The sequence below is a fragment of the Bidens hawaiensis genome, unplaced genomic scaffold (assembly GCF_021521415.1).
Source record: "Bidens hawaiensis isolate Kalapana, Puna unplaced genomic scaffold, B.hawaiensis_p1.1 tig00039577_1, whole genome shotgun sequence".
In the NCBI taxonomy this organism is placed as follows: domain Eukaryota; kingdom Viridiplantae; phylum Streptophyta; class Magnoliopsida; order Asterales; family Asteraceae; genus Bidens; species Bidens hawaiensis.
This window is the reverse complement of record NW_027496966.1, coordinates 45,398-59,259: the sequence shown is the minus strand read 5'-3', so window position 1 is coordinate 59,259 and position 13,862 is coordinate 45,398. Positions and strand designations below refer to the sequence as shown.

The 13,862-nt window shown below is 36.3% G+C and overlaps 3 protein-coding genes across 3 annotated transcripts; all 3 read right to left on the bottom strand.

Annotated features, from left to right (window-relative positions):
* Positions 1–1,199: 1,199 nt before the first annotated feature.
* Positions 1,200–4,304, bottom strand: LOC143591326 (embryogenesis-associated protein EMB8-like). The gene is made up of 7 exons (XM_077071564.1): positions 3,822–4,304; positions 3,136–3,264; positions 2,287–2,418; positions 2,066–2,208; positions 1,888–1,985; positions 1,711–1,805; positions 1,200–1,627 (listed from the first exon to the last, which is right to left on the bottom strand). Exons 1-7 carry the CDS (start codon positions 4,224–4,226, stop codon positions 1,385–1,387), a joined length of 1,245 nt encoding a protein of 414 aa, XP_076927679.1. The 5' UTR covers positions 4,227–4,304; the 3' UTR covers positions 1,200–1,384.
* A 2,912-nt stretch (positions 4,305–7,216) lies between these two features.
* LOC143591324 (uncharacterized) lies at positions 7,217–9,535 on the bottom strand. Its single transcript, XM_077071562.1, has one exon. The coding sequence runs from the start codon at positions 9,533–9,535 to the stop codon at positions 7,244–7,246; it is 2,292 nt and encodes a 763-aa protein (XP_076927677.1). The 3' UTR covers positions 7,217–7,243.
* Positions 9,536–11,882: 2,347 nt separating this feature from the next.
* Positions 11,883–13,543, bottom strand: LOC143591325 (bidirectional sugar transporter SWEET6b-like). Its single transcript, XM_077071563.1, has 5 exons — positions 13,303–13,543; positions 13,130–13,166; positions 12,583–12,961; positions 12,221–12,340; positions 11,883–12,124 (listed from the first exon to the last, which is right to left on the bottom strand). Exons 1-5 carry the CDS (start codon positions 13,343–13,345, stop codon positions 11,954–11,956), a joined length of 750 nt encoding a protein of 249 aa, XP_076927678.1. The 5' UTR covers positions 13,346–13,543; the 3' UTR covers positions 11,883–11,953.
* Positions 13,544–13,862: the final 319 nt, after the last annotated feature.

Genomic DNA, 13,862 nt, shown 5'->3' with positions numbered 1-13,862 from the left:
GTCATGTGAGTGGAACATATAACGTTTTAAATGTGATGTTTGAAAATGAGTTTTCATACTATGCTAGTGGTCCTTGGTCCTTACCAAGAGGGACATGTGCCAGATTAATAATTTGTTTTATTATTATATTTTAATAATTATTTTTCTCATTTTAGTGATATTATTTTTAACTTTTGAGCTAATTTGATAATTTAAAAAAAAACTTTAACCAGATTACCAAATTTGAGTGATAATTTTAACTATAATAGTACGAGACGGTTAGGCTGGTTGTTGTGGTTTAATGTCAGTAAGTCAACAACACTTTTGATGGTGGAGAGGCGTGAAGGCTAGGGGGATTAGTTAGGTGGCGATCGAAGGGGTGAAAGGTGCAGCGCTAAGGGCCCGTGGCGGGTTTTGTCGAGGTGACTCCAACAAGGATGATGATTGATGGAGCCTTAGCATTTCTTTATCAATGCTAAGTTACTATTTCAATATTTTTGTATCGCTAGTAAACTGCGGTTTTCGTCACTGTGGTTTATCCAAATTTACGGTTTTAGTCCAATAGTTTCAAATATGTGATTTTCTTCCATGTGGTTTCATTTCGCTTGCAACTAAACCCGACCACACTAACCCCGTTAAGTCTGGTCGTTAAACCCATCAGCGTGCACCTCACGTGAGGGGTGGTTTTATTGTTTTTCTCCCCAAATAAACCTCAACCCTAATTCGCAAGCCCTCTCACATGAGGGGCTGGGATTTGTTTGGGGAGAAAAAAGACAAAATTGTCCCTCATGTGAGGTGCACGCTGATGGGGTTGGGTTTAACGACCAGACTTAGGGTTAGTGGGGTTGGGTTTAATTGCAAGTGAAATGAAACCACATGGATGAAAATCGCAAATTTAAAACTATTAAACTAAAACCGCAAATTTAGACAAACCATAGGGATAAAAACCGCAGTTTACTCTTGTATTAGTTTCAAGTTTCTCTTTGTGCCTTTGTGGGATTGTACATTTGTACATCAATCATCATACAAGCATGTACCAAGTATAGTACTAGGTATACTCTATGAGGTGGATTCATGTATCATGTGATCACTAAAAAATATAAAATTTGATGTTATATATGTATGTATCTGACTTTGGAGCAAGATTATATAATTTCAATCAATGATATGGTAAACTAAAAAAAAAGGTAAATCAATTGTAAAAGATCACAGGTTTAATAATAACTTGCATTATAAAAATATAAGCAAGCAAGCTTATGCAAATTGTAAAAAAGAAAAAAAAAACTAGTAAAACAATTTTTCTGTTTCTGATTCAAGAATGTTAAAACTAGAAACATGATATTAACCAATGTCACAATCTTAGTCATGAATGTCTGCTTACATGTCTTATTACACGGCGCCACCTTCAATTTACAGTTGTCTGTAACGTGTGCGTCTTTTCTCCAATAGAGTTTGATTTAGTTTTTTCCAAATATTCCAGAAAATCCATCACCACGGGATCGGTCCAAGGACACCCAAAGGGAGCTTCATCACCCGCAACCCACCCTAAATGTCCACCTTCGGGTGTGACTATTAACATACAATTTGAGTTCATCTTAATAGCTTCTCGGGGAATCCCTCGAGCCGGAGCAATAGGATCATTTGCAGCCTGTAAACCATGCAGTAACACCTTTAATATTAATAAATTTGTTCTAATACCGAAGATATTTACTTTTTATACATATAGTGTACCTGGATGCAAAGTAAAGGCTTGCATACGTTCGGTATAGAGTCCGAGCTGCTTGATTTAGAGTAGTATTCATCCACTGATTTAAAACCAAAAGAAACTGCAAAATAAGAAAAGATTAATATGAGAACGCGATTAAATATTCATCTTGTTTAAAGATACGAAAAATACAAAATGTGTACCACGTGTCAACGCGTCATCAAATTCCCTAACGGATCTACAATTGGCGGCTGCTGGAATATTATACTCCTCGCTCATTTCTCCAAATAAAAGAGCATGCCTAATTTATACCATATACCACATCATGAATAATATATCATACGACACGAAAATTAACCCTTTTAACTAAAAAAAACCTACTTTTTGAATATTCTGCGCAGCGAAGACGAAAGTGACTTGTCATAAACTTTGTTAAACCCCTTACGAAAATCCTCATCGGCAACCACCAAATTAAAAGGATTGCACAACGACACAGCACCAGAAAGGCGGCAATTGGCCCCTTCCTGCAACAACATAAATGTTTTATTAGACGTTGAATAATCGAATATTGTTGGACGAGAACAAGACGGTAGAAAGGTTACCTGAGCTAAATACCTAACAAGAATGTTTGCACCAAGAGACCAACCAGCAGCGTATAAATTTGCATCCGGAAAACGACCGGAAACATGCTCTACTACTTCACTAATATCTCCCAAAAACGATGCTGAATAGAACTGTTAAAAATTTGATTCAAAAGCAATCAACTTTCTTGGAATTTATTGTTGTTTAGTGATTAATATTAGGGGTGCGCAAAGTTAGTTTTGTTTGATTATTGGGGATTAACCATAACCATAACTGAGTGGTTGGTTAACCATAGGTGTTGGTTATGGGCCAGTTTCTATTAAGTTTGGCTAATTTTCCAATGTATTTTTAAATGTTTTTTCCTATGTTCCAGCTGAAAATGGTTCGGTTATGATATTTCAAGTTCAACTATGACGTTTGGAAACTGAAATACGCTAGTTCCTAGCTTGGTTATGGTCTTCCAAGCTCAGTTATAGACAATTGCAGCATTAATTTATATGTTCGAAGCTTGAAATGGAGGTCTAAAGAATGAAAATTGAGGTATAAAATCGGGGAAAACACCAGTTTGGTTTAAGTTAAAGTCGATTATTTTTTTTGAACGACCAGCGAATCTCCAAATGGGCTACCGGATAAATTCACCACATTGGGATACACTCGCCTTTCTATCGACAGAAAAACATCACCTAAGTCCACATTGGGTCACATGGAACACCAAGTCTCTTCCTTATCGCTTCACCACTAGCTCATTGGCACCAGGTGATCAAATTCACTTAATATAACTAATCAGTTTTTTCTTCATTATGATTAATTTCGGTTAACGGTATCGGTTTTCGCTCACCCCTAATTAATATTAAATTATTAATTAATACCTGAGGTGTAGTAACAGGGCTGTTACCACAACCACGGCTGTTGAAAACCACCACGCACCACCCCTTCTTTCTCGCTCGCAGTAACATATGCCGGATATATGAATCACCACTTCCACCTGTCAACCCCGGCTACATAATAATCATATCAAACAATCATATCACATAACAATAATAAGTAAGGGTGTGCGTGGTGCGGTTCGGTGCGTGGTGTGGCTAAAACCAAACCGAAAACAAAAACTTCAGTTTTTGTATTTTTGAAACCATTTGGTTTCGGTTTTTTTGGTTTTCGTTTGATTTCGGTTTTTGCCATCTAAGCTTGAAAATTTTGGAACAGAAAAAAAAGAGCATGCCGAATATAATGAATTTAGGTATAAATAATTTGTTAATTGTTAACTAATAGACTATTATACATCTGACTAGATATATTTGAGTTACATATTTGTTAAATTCTTTTAAGTTACTTAAAACAAAAAATAAAAAAATATAAATTTAGGAATTCAGTTCAGTTCGTTTTTTTCGGTTTTTATTACATGCAAACCCAATACTGAACAATTAGTTCGGTTTTTACAAAAACATAAAACCAAGTCCGGTTTCTTTCGGTTTCGATTTTTCGGGTTTTTGGTTTCGGATCAGTTTTTTCGGTTTCTTGCACACCTTAAATTAATAAGTTAATAATAATAATTTACCAGCAAAATGAGAGTGGGAGCATTGGGTGACAAATTCCGATCATCTCCGACGACCCAATCGAGAGAAACCGAGCCGTCGTCTTTGGTCCGGAGGCACTGTCGCCGGAGGCTGACGTCAGGGGTTGATCGGAAGTAAAAGGCGAAGATGGTTTCGAGGTGGGTGTTGGAGCCGACGACGGAGTAGGAGTTGTACGGACGGTGGAGAGTGGTGAAGGCCGGGAGGAAGCTGTCGACGTCGCCGCCGGTGACGTCGAGAGATTGGTGGGGTTGTGTGGCGGACATGGTGACGTGGCGTTTGGCCGGAAAGAAGGGGTGTTTGGTTGTGGCAATGGAGAGTTTGGTTATGGGGTTATTATTAATATTATGATATAAGGAGGATCCGATGGATGACCCGAACCGAGCCATTCGGGTTCAGCCCACTGACTCGGGTTTTGTCGTGTATAAGGTTGGTTGGTTCTGATACTGTAAATGACGACGGACGGACCAACCTTATCATTACAGTACTACTGGCTCCATTCATCATGAGGCATTTGATGACAATATAACATTTTATTTATTTATTTATTTATTTTATATGTTAGTGACGTCTTTGTATGTTTTCATTTTGATAAATTTCTTTGACTCTGTGTTCCTGAGTTTCATTTAAAGAACAAAAGAGAAAGAAAATGAGGGATGTAAAAAAATTGTTGTGTTTCCGAGTTTCATTTAAGAAATGAAAATGAATGAAATCATAAAAAGGGTGTTCCTGGGTTTCATTAAAGGAAAGAAAATGAGAGGAGAGGAGAGAAAATTAGGAGTAAAATAAGAGAATTTGTATCTTTCCAATTTGGAAAGATTGGAAGGAAAGAAAATTGAAGAGAAAGAAGAGATGTAAAAAGAAAAGAGAAGAGGAGAAAACTTTCTTTTCTTTACCTTTCTTTTTATAAATGAACTCGGGAACACAGCGTAAATAGACCATTTCGAAAGAAGAAAATTAAAATGACTTACTAACCATTAATATTTTTAAAATGAACCAAGAAATTTGGACTGGAGCGACGGGATTCAAAAGATTTGAATCTCGTCTCCTCCATCCAAATTTAAAATGAATCCCGTTTTTCCGTCCAAATTTTAAATAATTTCGTTTTTTAAATCCAAATTTTAAGAAAAAAAAATTTCTCTTCTTCTCTAACATTTTTTTCTCTCTTCTTCAACCTCTCTCTCTCTCTCTCTCTCTCTCTCTCATCTTCTTTTTCTTCGTCACCACCAAGAAAAAGAAAACCCATCAACAGAGCTATGACGATGAAGCCCTCTGTTTTCATCGAAATCTTTCTCCTCGAATTCGTCGAAAACCAGAACTAGCCGGAAATGATGAGTAAAAAGAAGATGATTATGATGTTGAAGAGAAAAGAGAGGTTGAAGGAGAAGAAAAAGTGTTAGAGAAGATTACAAAAAAATTCTCAAAATTTGGACCGGAAAGACAAAATTATTTAAAATTTAGATGCAAAAGACGAATTTCACTTTAAATTTTGACGGGGCAGACAATATTCAAATCTTTTTTAATCCCGTCGCCCTAGCCCAAATCTCTTGATCCATTTTAAAAATATTGAAAATTAATGGGTCATTTTATATTTTTCTCTTTCTTCAAATGATCCGAGAATTTTCCCTTTCATTTTTCTACCATGACATAATTAAATGCATTTTTGTTATCCTACTACAATTTAAAACATTACAAACATGCTAATATATGTTAAACTAGAATCAAAGTTTTTATGTAACTTTTTACTTGTTAGACCGCTCGAATTAGTTGAAGTGTTACCCCCAAGGGCCCCAACTCTTAGGGGGTGTTTGGAATTGCTTCTTTAAAATGATTTTTGCTCTTTAGAGAGGCAAAATGTCCAAAATGCCCTTCCAAAAGCACCTAAAAGCATTAATTTTAGACATTTTGCCTCTCCAAAAAGCAAAAGGCATTTTAAAGAAACAATCATAAACATGCACTTAGTTTCCTTTTTTTTTTCTCCTCTTCACCCATTAGTTAAAGGGGCAATTTTGTATTTCTTGAAATATGGTTGGTTAACATGCGGTTGATATATAATGGCTTGTTAAAAACGTTGTAGCTGGTTCATTTTCAATTAGGTTTCATTTATGTATCGTTTCATTCATTACTTTCATAATGAATAAGGTGGTGTCAATCCTAATTCAATTTGGTTATTATCACGTAATTCTTCGAGTCATAATATATGTTGAGTTCAAGTTCTTTAGTGTTAATCTATATAATTTCCGCTAACTTGTTAACAAACCCGTTTTTAAAGAAAACCGGCTGGTTGTTTGTGATCCGGTTCATAGGCCCTTAACGGACCAATCCACCTTTTAGGTCCCGGTCTGGTCTTTACCACCTTAATTGAAACTTATTCAAATGCTTTTTAATGATGTAGTTTTCTAAGGTATTACACCATTATGTTTTCTTAGTTTATATATAAAATTATATAAGCAACTGAGATTGAAATGAAAAGCGAAGATGCGTGTATACAAATTGTTGTTATAATTACTTGATTTTATGTTAACAAGGGTGTGCACGTGGATGAACATGTGTGTTGGTGCATATTATGTGTGACAATAGCCGAATAGATATCTCATTTTTGTAATCGAGTTTGTAATGCGTATATGGTTATGTTTTGTAGAAACAGACTTGATGGGCTGATGGACTTGCCAAGCGAACTTTTAGCAAGTTCAATTGAGAAAAAGAAAGTGTAAAAACACAAGCAATTGTAATTTGTACATGCATCGATAGATAGAGGTGTACAAACCAAGTCCCCCCCCCCCCCCCCCCCGTGTCAACAAAAAGTCAAAACCGGTTTGGGCACCGTTTGTGTCAACAAAAAGTCAAAACCGATTTTTGCCCAAACTGGGCTTTAAGTGGAAAAGGATTTGTTTGGTTCCAAACCAGTTCCGGTATTTTTACCGGTGTGGTTCAGTTTTAACCGGTTTCAACGGAGGAGCTCCCTCCCATCCCGATTACAAACCAGTTGTTCGATTTTAACCAGTTTCAATGGTGGGGTCCCCAACCCGATTACACACAAGCTGTTTGGTTCTGTTCCTAACCGGTTCCGGTTCCTGAACTAGTTCAATACATTAACACAAGACGATTCTACAATTTAAAATCTAGTCACAAAGTCTAGCTTATATACATAATAAAAACATTACATTATTTTAATACTCATTCCTTTCATCTTTCTTTATTCCATTACATGAGCATGGTATTAAATTAAATTAAAATTGCCATCCAAATCCAAATGATGCCAGACAGAAATTGACATACAAATATCTTGCAACTACTTGATAAAAAGTTAACTAAAAGATACAGAATTAAGTTAAAAACAACTTCAAAACATAAAAAATCAACTCACATTTGGAAAATTTATAATACATTACCACTTATGACTTATCTACACTTTTGCAGCAACCCGAAGATCCTCATTTGCACCCGAATAATCCAACCCTTTAATACTCAATTCAGAGCACATTATTTGAACCTCTTGCAACTTCCCGTCCTCTTTCAGGCCCGTAACAAGCTCACGCGCAACACTCACACTCGGCCAAAACCCGTTTGCAATCATTTCCCGGTACCAAAAATACCCTTCACCAAACATCTTAATATCACACAGACCCCTGATCATCGTGTCATACGTATCAGCTTTTGGAACCAAACCCGTGGCCTTCATTTGGTCAAAAATATCCTTTGACTCGCCAATCTTTCCCTCTCTCAAACACCCCATAATCAAACTATTATACGCCATCCTGTCGGGAACAATTCCATTATTAATCATCTCGTGGTATAACTCAAATGTTTTCTCAACAAAACCGTGCTCTGCATAACAACGAATAAGTTCGTTGTATAACAAACGGTCAAGTTTCAAGTTCAATTGCGACAATTCACAAATAAGTTTTTCCACCAGCGTTACACCTTCCTTTCTGCATACAGCAATAAGTGGATGATACGTGTTGATCGTAGGTTTTATTCCCGATAATTTCATGTTTTCATATAACTCCAAACATTTTTCAATGTTTCCCTTCATAGAATAACCAGATATTAAGCAATTATATGTTACCGCGTCACATTTGATATTATTATTATTATTATTATTATTTTCAATTTTTGAAGCGAGTTCTTCGGCTTCCTCAACTTTACCCTTTTTGCAAAGCCCGTTTATGAGTGCATTGTACGTGTACAAAGTTGGAACTATATTATTGCTTACCATTTCATCAAAAACCTTGTATGCGTCTTCTATCTTTCCTTGGTTACAGTACCCGTTAATCAACATATTATATAAATTTGCATTTGGTAAAACGCCCCGACTTGTCATATCTGTGAAAACCACTTGAGCTTCTACAAGCCTTCCGTCTTTGCATAAATGATTCACGAGTGAACCGTAACTAATGGTATTTGGGGTTAACTTATTATTCTCCATTTCTTGAAGTAATTGGAAGCATTTATCAAATTGACGATTCCTACCAAATCCATCGAGTAGTATGTTGTATGTCATCACGTTTGGTGAAACGCCCATTTCTGGCATCATTTTAATCCATTTTTCTGCTTCAACGAGATTACCCGATTGACAATATTGGTTAATAACCGAGTTCACAGTGACACAGCTCGGGTTTAACCCGTGAGATTTCATTCTTTCGACTGTTGAAAGAGCGGTTTCTATATTACCTTCCCTACAATGACCATCAACGATTGTATTGAATATTACCTCGGTTGGAACAAGCCTGTTTTCAAGTGATTTGACCAAAATATCCTCAGCCCTTTTAGTTTCTCCACCTTTGCATAGCCCGTTTAACAAGATCCCACAAGTGTAAGCGTTTAAACGAACGCCGTCTTTATCCAACTGCGCATACAAAGACTCCAACGCATTCGAATCACCCAATCTCGAAAACCCATCAAACAAAACACTATAAGTAAACCCATCCGGAACAAAGCCATTACCCTTCATATCTTCCAACACTCTCTTCACCTCATCCATCCTCTTCGATCTACAAAGCCCGTTAAGCAACGTATTAAACGTGACAATACTCGGTTCCACATTCCTCCACTTCATCCGTTCAAAAACCCTAAACGCCTCATCCACATCACCCGTTTTACAATACCCATCAATCATTATATTATACGTAACCTTATCCGCCATCACGCCTCTCTCAGGCATTTCATCGAACAACTGGCGTGCTTCCGCCAACCGCTTCTCTTTACACAACCCACCAATAATAAAATTATACACAAACTTACTAACCCTCATTCCACCACTCTTCATACAATCCATCAACTCCAAACCCCTATTCAAATCCCCAATCTTCACAGCTGATTGCACAGCTTTGGCATAAGTAAATTGATCAACCTTAATATTATTACTATTATTATTATTATCCAACCCAACAACATGATCAAACGAACCCAGTACTTTATAATACTCACCGACGGAAACCCAACAATCCAGGAGTAAATTGAAGGACCCAAGTGAAGGTTTGATATTATTTTGTTTGATTAATGTGTAGAGATCAATACCTTGGTTTGGGAAGGTGGAAGTGATTAGGGTTTTAATTAGGTCTTTAGCGGGTTGGATTTTGCCTTGGTGGAGTAGTGTGTCGAGATGTTTGAAGTGTTCGTGTGGGTTAATGGGTTCTGTAATGGTGGAATAGAAGAGCTTAGAGTGAGAACGAAGAGTGAGAGTTCTTTTGGCCATTTTGGTGAAGATGAATATGAATGAGCCTGTTCATGAAGAACCCTGGTTATTTATAGTTATGGAAAGCAGGAGAAGAAATCATGACTTACGAGAGCTCGAGCTTGAATTCGGCTTTCGAACTCCTTTTTTTCTTAAGAAAAAATCTTGAGCTCGGCTTGACGGCTTGATAGGTTTTTTTCATGTTTAAGTTCGAGTGCAGCTCGTTTGTTATCTATTAATTAATTTATATTTTATATACTTGTTTATTATAGTTTCTGAATATGTAGCGGTGTATATTACTTAGTTATTTATATCATAAGTTATACGTAATAAAAATATTGTTTATGTAAGTATATATTTGTAAGTGAACTTGCTACAATCAAACTGAATATGTAGCGGTATATATTACTTAGTTATTTATATTATAAGTTATACGTAATAAAAATATTGTTTATGTAAGTATATATATGTAAGTGAACTTGCTACGATCAATTTAGCATTTCATTCGGGTAGGGATATGTAGTCAGGTGATTCAAGGTTCCCATCGACTTGCCTTGCAAACAGAACAATGTAAGTTCGTTACAAGAAGGGGATTTGAAGGGAAGGGGGTGGTCTACTCGTAACCATAATCTGGTGTGAGAATAAGTATTGAGTATTGAGAGTAATAGTGGAGAAGACTTGATGCCTTTACCGTTGGTTCAGCGTCATATTTATAGCCAGAGAGGTAGAGAAGATTTGGTCAGGCTGTCATCGTCAATCAAACCTTTTATTCCCTATGGGTGAGCACGTATGTGGTCTCCGATTGGTCGTGACAGCTGGCGGGTAAGATGGTTGTCACCTGAAGGTACATTGTTGGCGTCTCTTGATAGGTTCGTCGTGCGCTCCATGTCCTTTCAGTACCACATGTCCCCTGGAAGGGTTTCTGCACTATGATTGGCTATAGGACTAGCCGTTATGTGATGTTTTCCTTCCGCGGTTGACTGTCCTTTAGGTTGTGTATTTCAGGACTGGTTCGTGGAAGTAAAAGGATGTTGCAGGTAATTCTCGCTTCCGCAGGCAAGTTTATGACCCTACCTCTACAATATGTTTAATACATAGAAGAATAAGTTCCGTTAGACTCATGTGCCAGCTTGAGCTCGGTAAGTTAATTGTGGGCTATGACTCGTTTATTAAACAAGCATATTTTTAGACCCGAGCTTGGGCTCATGCTAGGTACAAGCTTTTAATTAGCCGATCTAGAGTAGTTTGTGAGCCTGCTTGGCTCGTTTATACCCCCTGTAAGTTTGTAACTACGTCTTCGATTTCCAACCCGTAAATCCATCAGTGGTTTCCCTGTTCGATCTTTACTTCATGCCAACATGAAACCACAATAATCTTCGACAACAGTCTCAAAGGATTGTGGGTGCACCTGGTGGTCGTCTATTTTTAACCGCGGTGTGCTTTGCTAGCACTAGGCCTTGGAACACGATTTTCAAGATTGTTTCAATTAACAAACTTGAGTTACCGAACTTTCATGGGAATAATGAGAGATTCATTTTATCAGCATCAGAATCACCCATTCTCAAAGCTCCTTTTTCATCGAGAGCAATAGTACATAAATCGGTTCTCAAAGTCTAAACCTAGTTTTAGCTAAGGGGCCGAGACCACGAATTTGAGATGAGTTTTGCAATTATAGATAAAAATAGAATGCTAAATATGTCTAAAACATGATCCATTGTAGTTTTTTTAACGACTATAGTGCAACTGGTCGCCGGAAGACTCCATAAGGCTTATCTTCCGTATACAACCCACTTTACCCTAGTTTGAAACCTAGAATTGTAGTGTTCTCGTTTGTCGAAATCAAACCGGGCCTCAGAAGGTTCCAGCATAATTCTGTCACATGCGTGGTTCGAATCCAATACATCCCCAACCTTATCTCACACTTAACCCAACTAGCATTTGCCAACTAAACTAAGGATCATTGGTTGATCCATTGTATTTGATATTATAAAGTAGAAGATTCAACTTTTGTATTAAGTTGATTAAATTAGTTATGTGACAACCCAAAAAATATGTTGCATAACGAAGGTTTCATGTACCTTAAGATTAAAAGGTGACATTTCACTGACTTTTTAAAATAAAAACGGAATACATATAATCTTGATCATAATCATTGCAAAGTTAATAATTTACTACAATAGTTTTTGTTGTTACCATAAAGGCTAGAAAGCTAGATTTAAGAGAAAGTACTTGTTAGGACACTTCAAAGTTCAAGACTTCAAACTATAACCAGTATGAAAATAACATATAATAATATAGTTCATAGTTGATTAACTTAACTCATAAACCATTAGTCAGAGTACAAAAACTCTGCTACCCATATATATAATCATCACACTTCAATTATGATTATCTACTTGGATGATTCTAATGATAATGCATTGAACATACTAAATTCTTTTAGACTTGATCTAATCGGTTGTTGACAGGGCCAGTCGATGAATTCATGTCTGTCAAGGTTAATTCACTGTTGCCTTCTCTTTTCGCGATTATCTCTTGTGTCGATTTGTAAAAAGTCGCATATAGAATCAGTTGTGCCAATCCAAAAAGTGCCCCGATCCCGTTAGGTACCTAAAATAAAAGAAGGCATTACCTCCTAAACGAAAATTTACATATTTGAGTCCGGGGTTTTATAATTCATGTGCTAGATAGAGAGAGAATGATTACAGCGACAAATGGATCAAAACGTATGAGGGCATATGAGAACCAACAAATGCCATTTGCAAAACAAAATAGAGAAAGCAGGAACGGCATGTACTCGACACTTTTTGTCGTTATCACCATTTTCTGCATAAATATAAATCACCTTGAAAATAAGTAATTTAAAACAAATATTATAGTTAACTAATTAATTAATTAATTAATTGAATTATAAAGTTGGTCATATAGGCATACTCAACAAGGATGATTCGTACTATTAACTCCTTACATTTAATAATGGAATAATATGATATCTAATCTTATAATATTTCTTTTAAAGATAATAAATAAGCATTTAATATTACACGTATGTTTATCATATATCATACCATGACTGACAGCGGAGATGCATACATCACGATATTACCACCCACAGCAATGCCACCGACGATTGCTGACCGAAGCTTTGTGGTATGTGTTAGTGACAATACCAATATAACCAAGACACAAAGAAATATAGTCTCAACGATCAGTGTCAGTAATACCCTGATTCTCTTTTTGTGATCGGAGTAGATAATAAAAAGTAATAAGTAAACGGATTCAATAACAATTCCAAACCCATTTGTGGTTGTGACCAACAAGCTATGAGGGTGCACTAAGGGTAGACCATAGAAGATCCATAGGCCACAATTCACAAATGTGACCAAATATGGCACCGGCGAAAATCTCTCAACCGATTTTCTTTTCCATATCTTATAAAACGTTGGCCTGAAAACAACCAAAAATCAAAATAAACTCATTTACAATGTGAGTTTATATAACTAACTAAAGACTTATCACTTATGTCATTCATATACATACATACATACATACATACACACACACATACATTCATAATTTCATATTCATATATACATAGAAAAATGATAAGCTTACACTGTTGACAAGAACAAAATGATTGAAATGATGTTTCCTGTAAAGAAAAACAAAGCAAAAATAAATATGCATTACTAATATATAATATCGTTGTAATATCTATGTAAATTAGTCTGTTAATGTTAAGAGTTCTATCGGTTAATTATTCACCAAAAATGAAGAGAAGTACTTACCAATAACACCGATTACATTGCGAGCTAAATCCGCAGAAACCATGGATGAACTCTCTTTGTATATGTGTGTGTGAATGAGAGAGAGATAAGTTGTATATGCATTTCAGCAAAGTTCAAGTTTGTATTTATAATTACATTTTATTATTCTATCTAGAATAATATTCAATGTTGCTAGCTATGCATTAACTTTATTGCCAACAGTCATAATCTGTTCAAAAAAATGCATATGTAAATTATTATATCGTATGTAGACAAATAGTTAATATGAATTAAACAGCATTAATGCAATAGTATTTCCATTTGCTGTATATTGCATCATCATCATCATCATCATCATCGTACTCAGTATATCCCACCAATAGCAATGCTATGGTAGGGTCTGAGGAGGGTAAGATGTAGACAGTCTTACCTCTATCCCATAGGGATAGAGAGGCTGCTTCCGGTGAGACCCCCGGCTCGATAGTAGTTTTGCATCAAGCCTTGGACATAAGGCACATGGCACTCAATCATCAGGGACACCGGCTGATTGGTGCATGTGCCCTTGTCTTTCGGCTATCAAC

What these genes read in the sequence shown, in the direction of transcription:
- LOC143591324 (XM_077071562.1), bottom strand. Translation starts at nt 9,535, where the DNA reads ATGGCCAAAAGAACTCTCACTCTTCGTTCTCACTCTAAGCTCTTCTAT.
- LOC143591326 (XM_077071564.1), bottom strand. Translation starts at nt 4,226, where the DNA reads ATGGCTCGGTTCGGGTCATCCATCGGATCCTCCTTATATCATAATATT. An exon ending in TGATGACGCGTTGACACGTG is followed by an intron (nt 1,806 to 1,887) that starts GTACACATTTTG and finishes CTTATTTTGCAG; the next exon opens with TTTCTTTTGGTTTTAAATCA. An exon ending in AGCCTTTACTTTGCATCCAG is followed by an intron (nt 1,628 to 1,710) that starts GTACACTATATG and finishes CATGGTTTACAG; the next exon opens with GCTGCAAATGATCCTATTGC.
- LOC143591325 (XM_077071563.1), bottom strand. Translation starts at nt 13,345, where the DNA reads ATGGTTTCTGCGGATTTAGCTCGCAATGTAATCGGTGTTATTG. An exon ending in ATTTTGTTCTTGTCAACAGT is followed by an intron (nt 12,962 to 13,129) that starts GTAAGCTTATCA and finishes GGTTGTTTTCAG; the next exon opens with GCCAACGTTTTATAAGATAT. An exon ending in CATCTCCGCTGTCAGTCATG is followed by an intron (nt 12,341 to 12,582) that starts GTATGATATATG and finishes ATATTTATGCAG; the next exon opens with AAAATGGTGATAACGACAAA.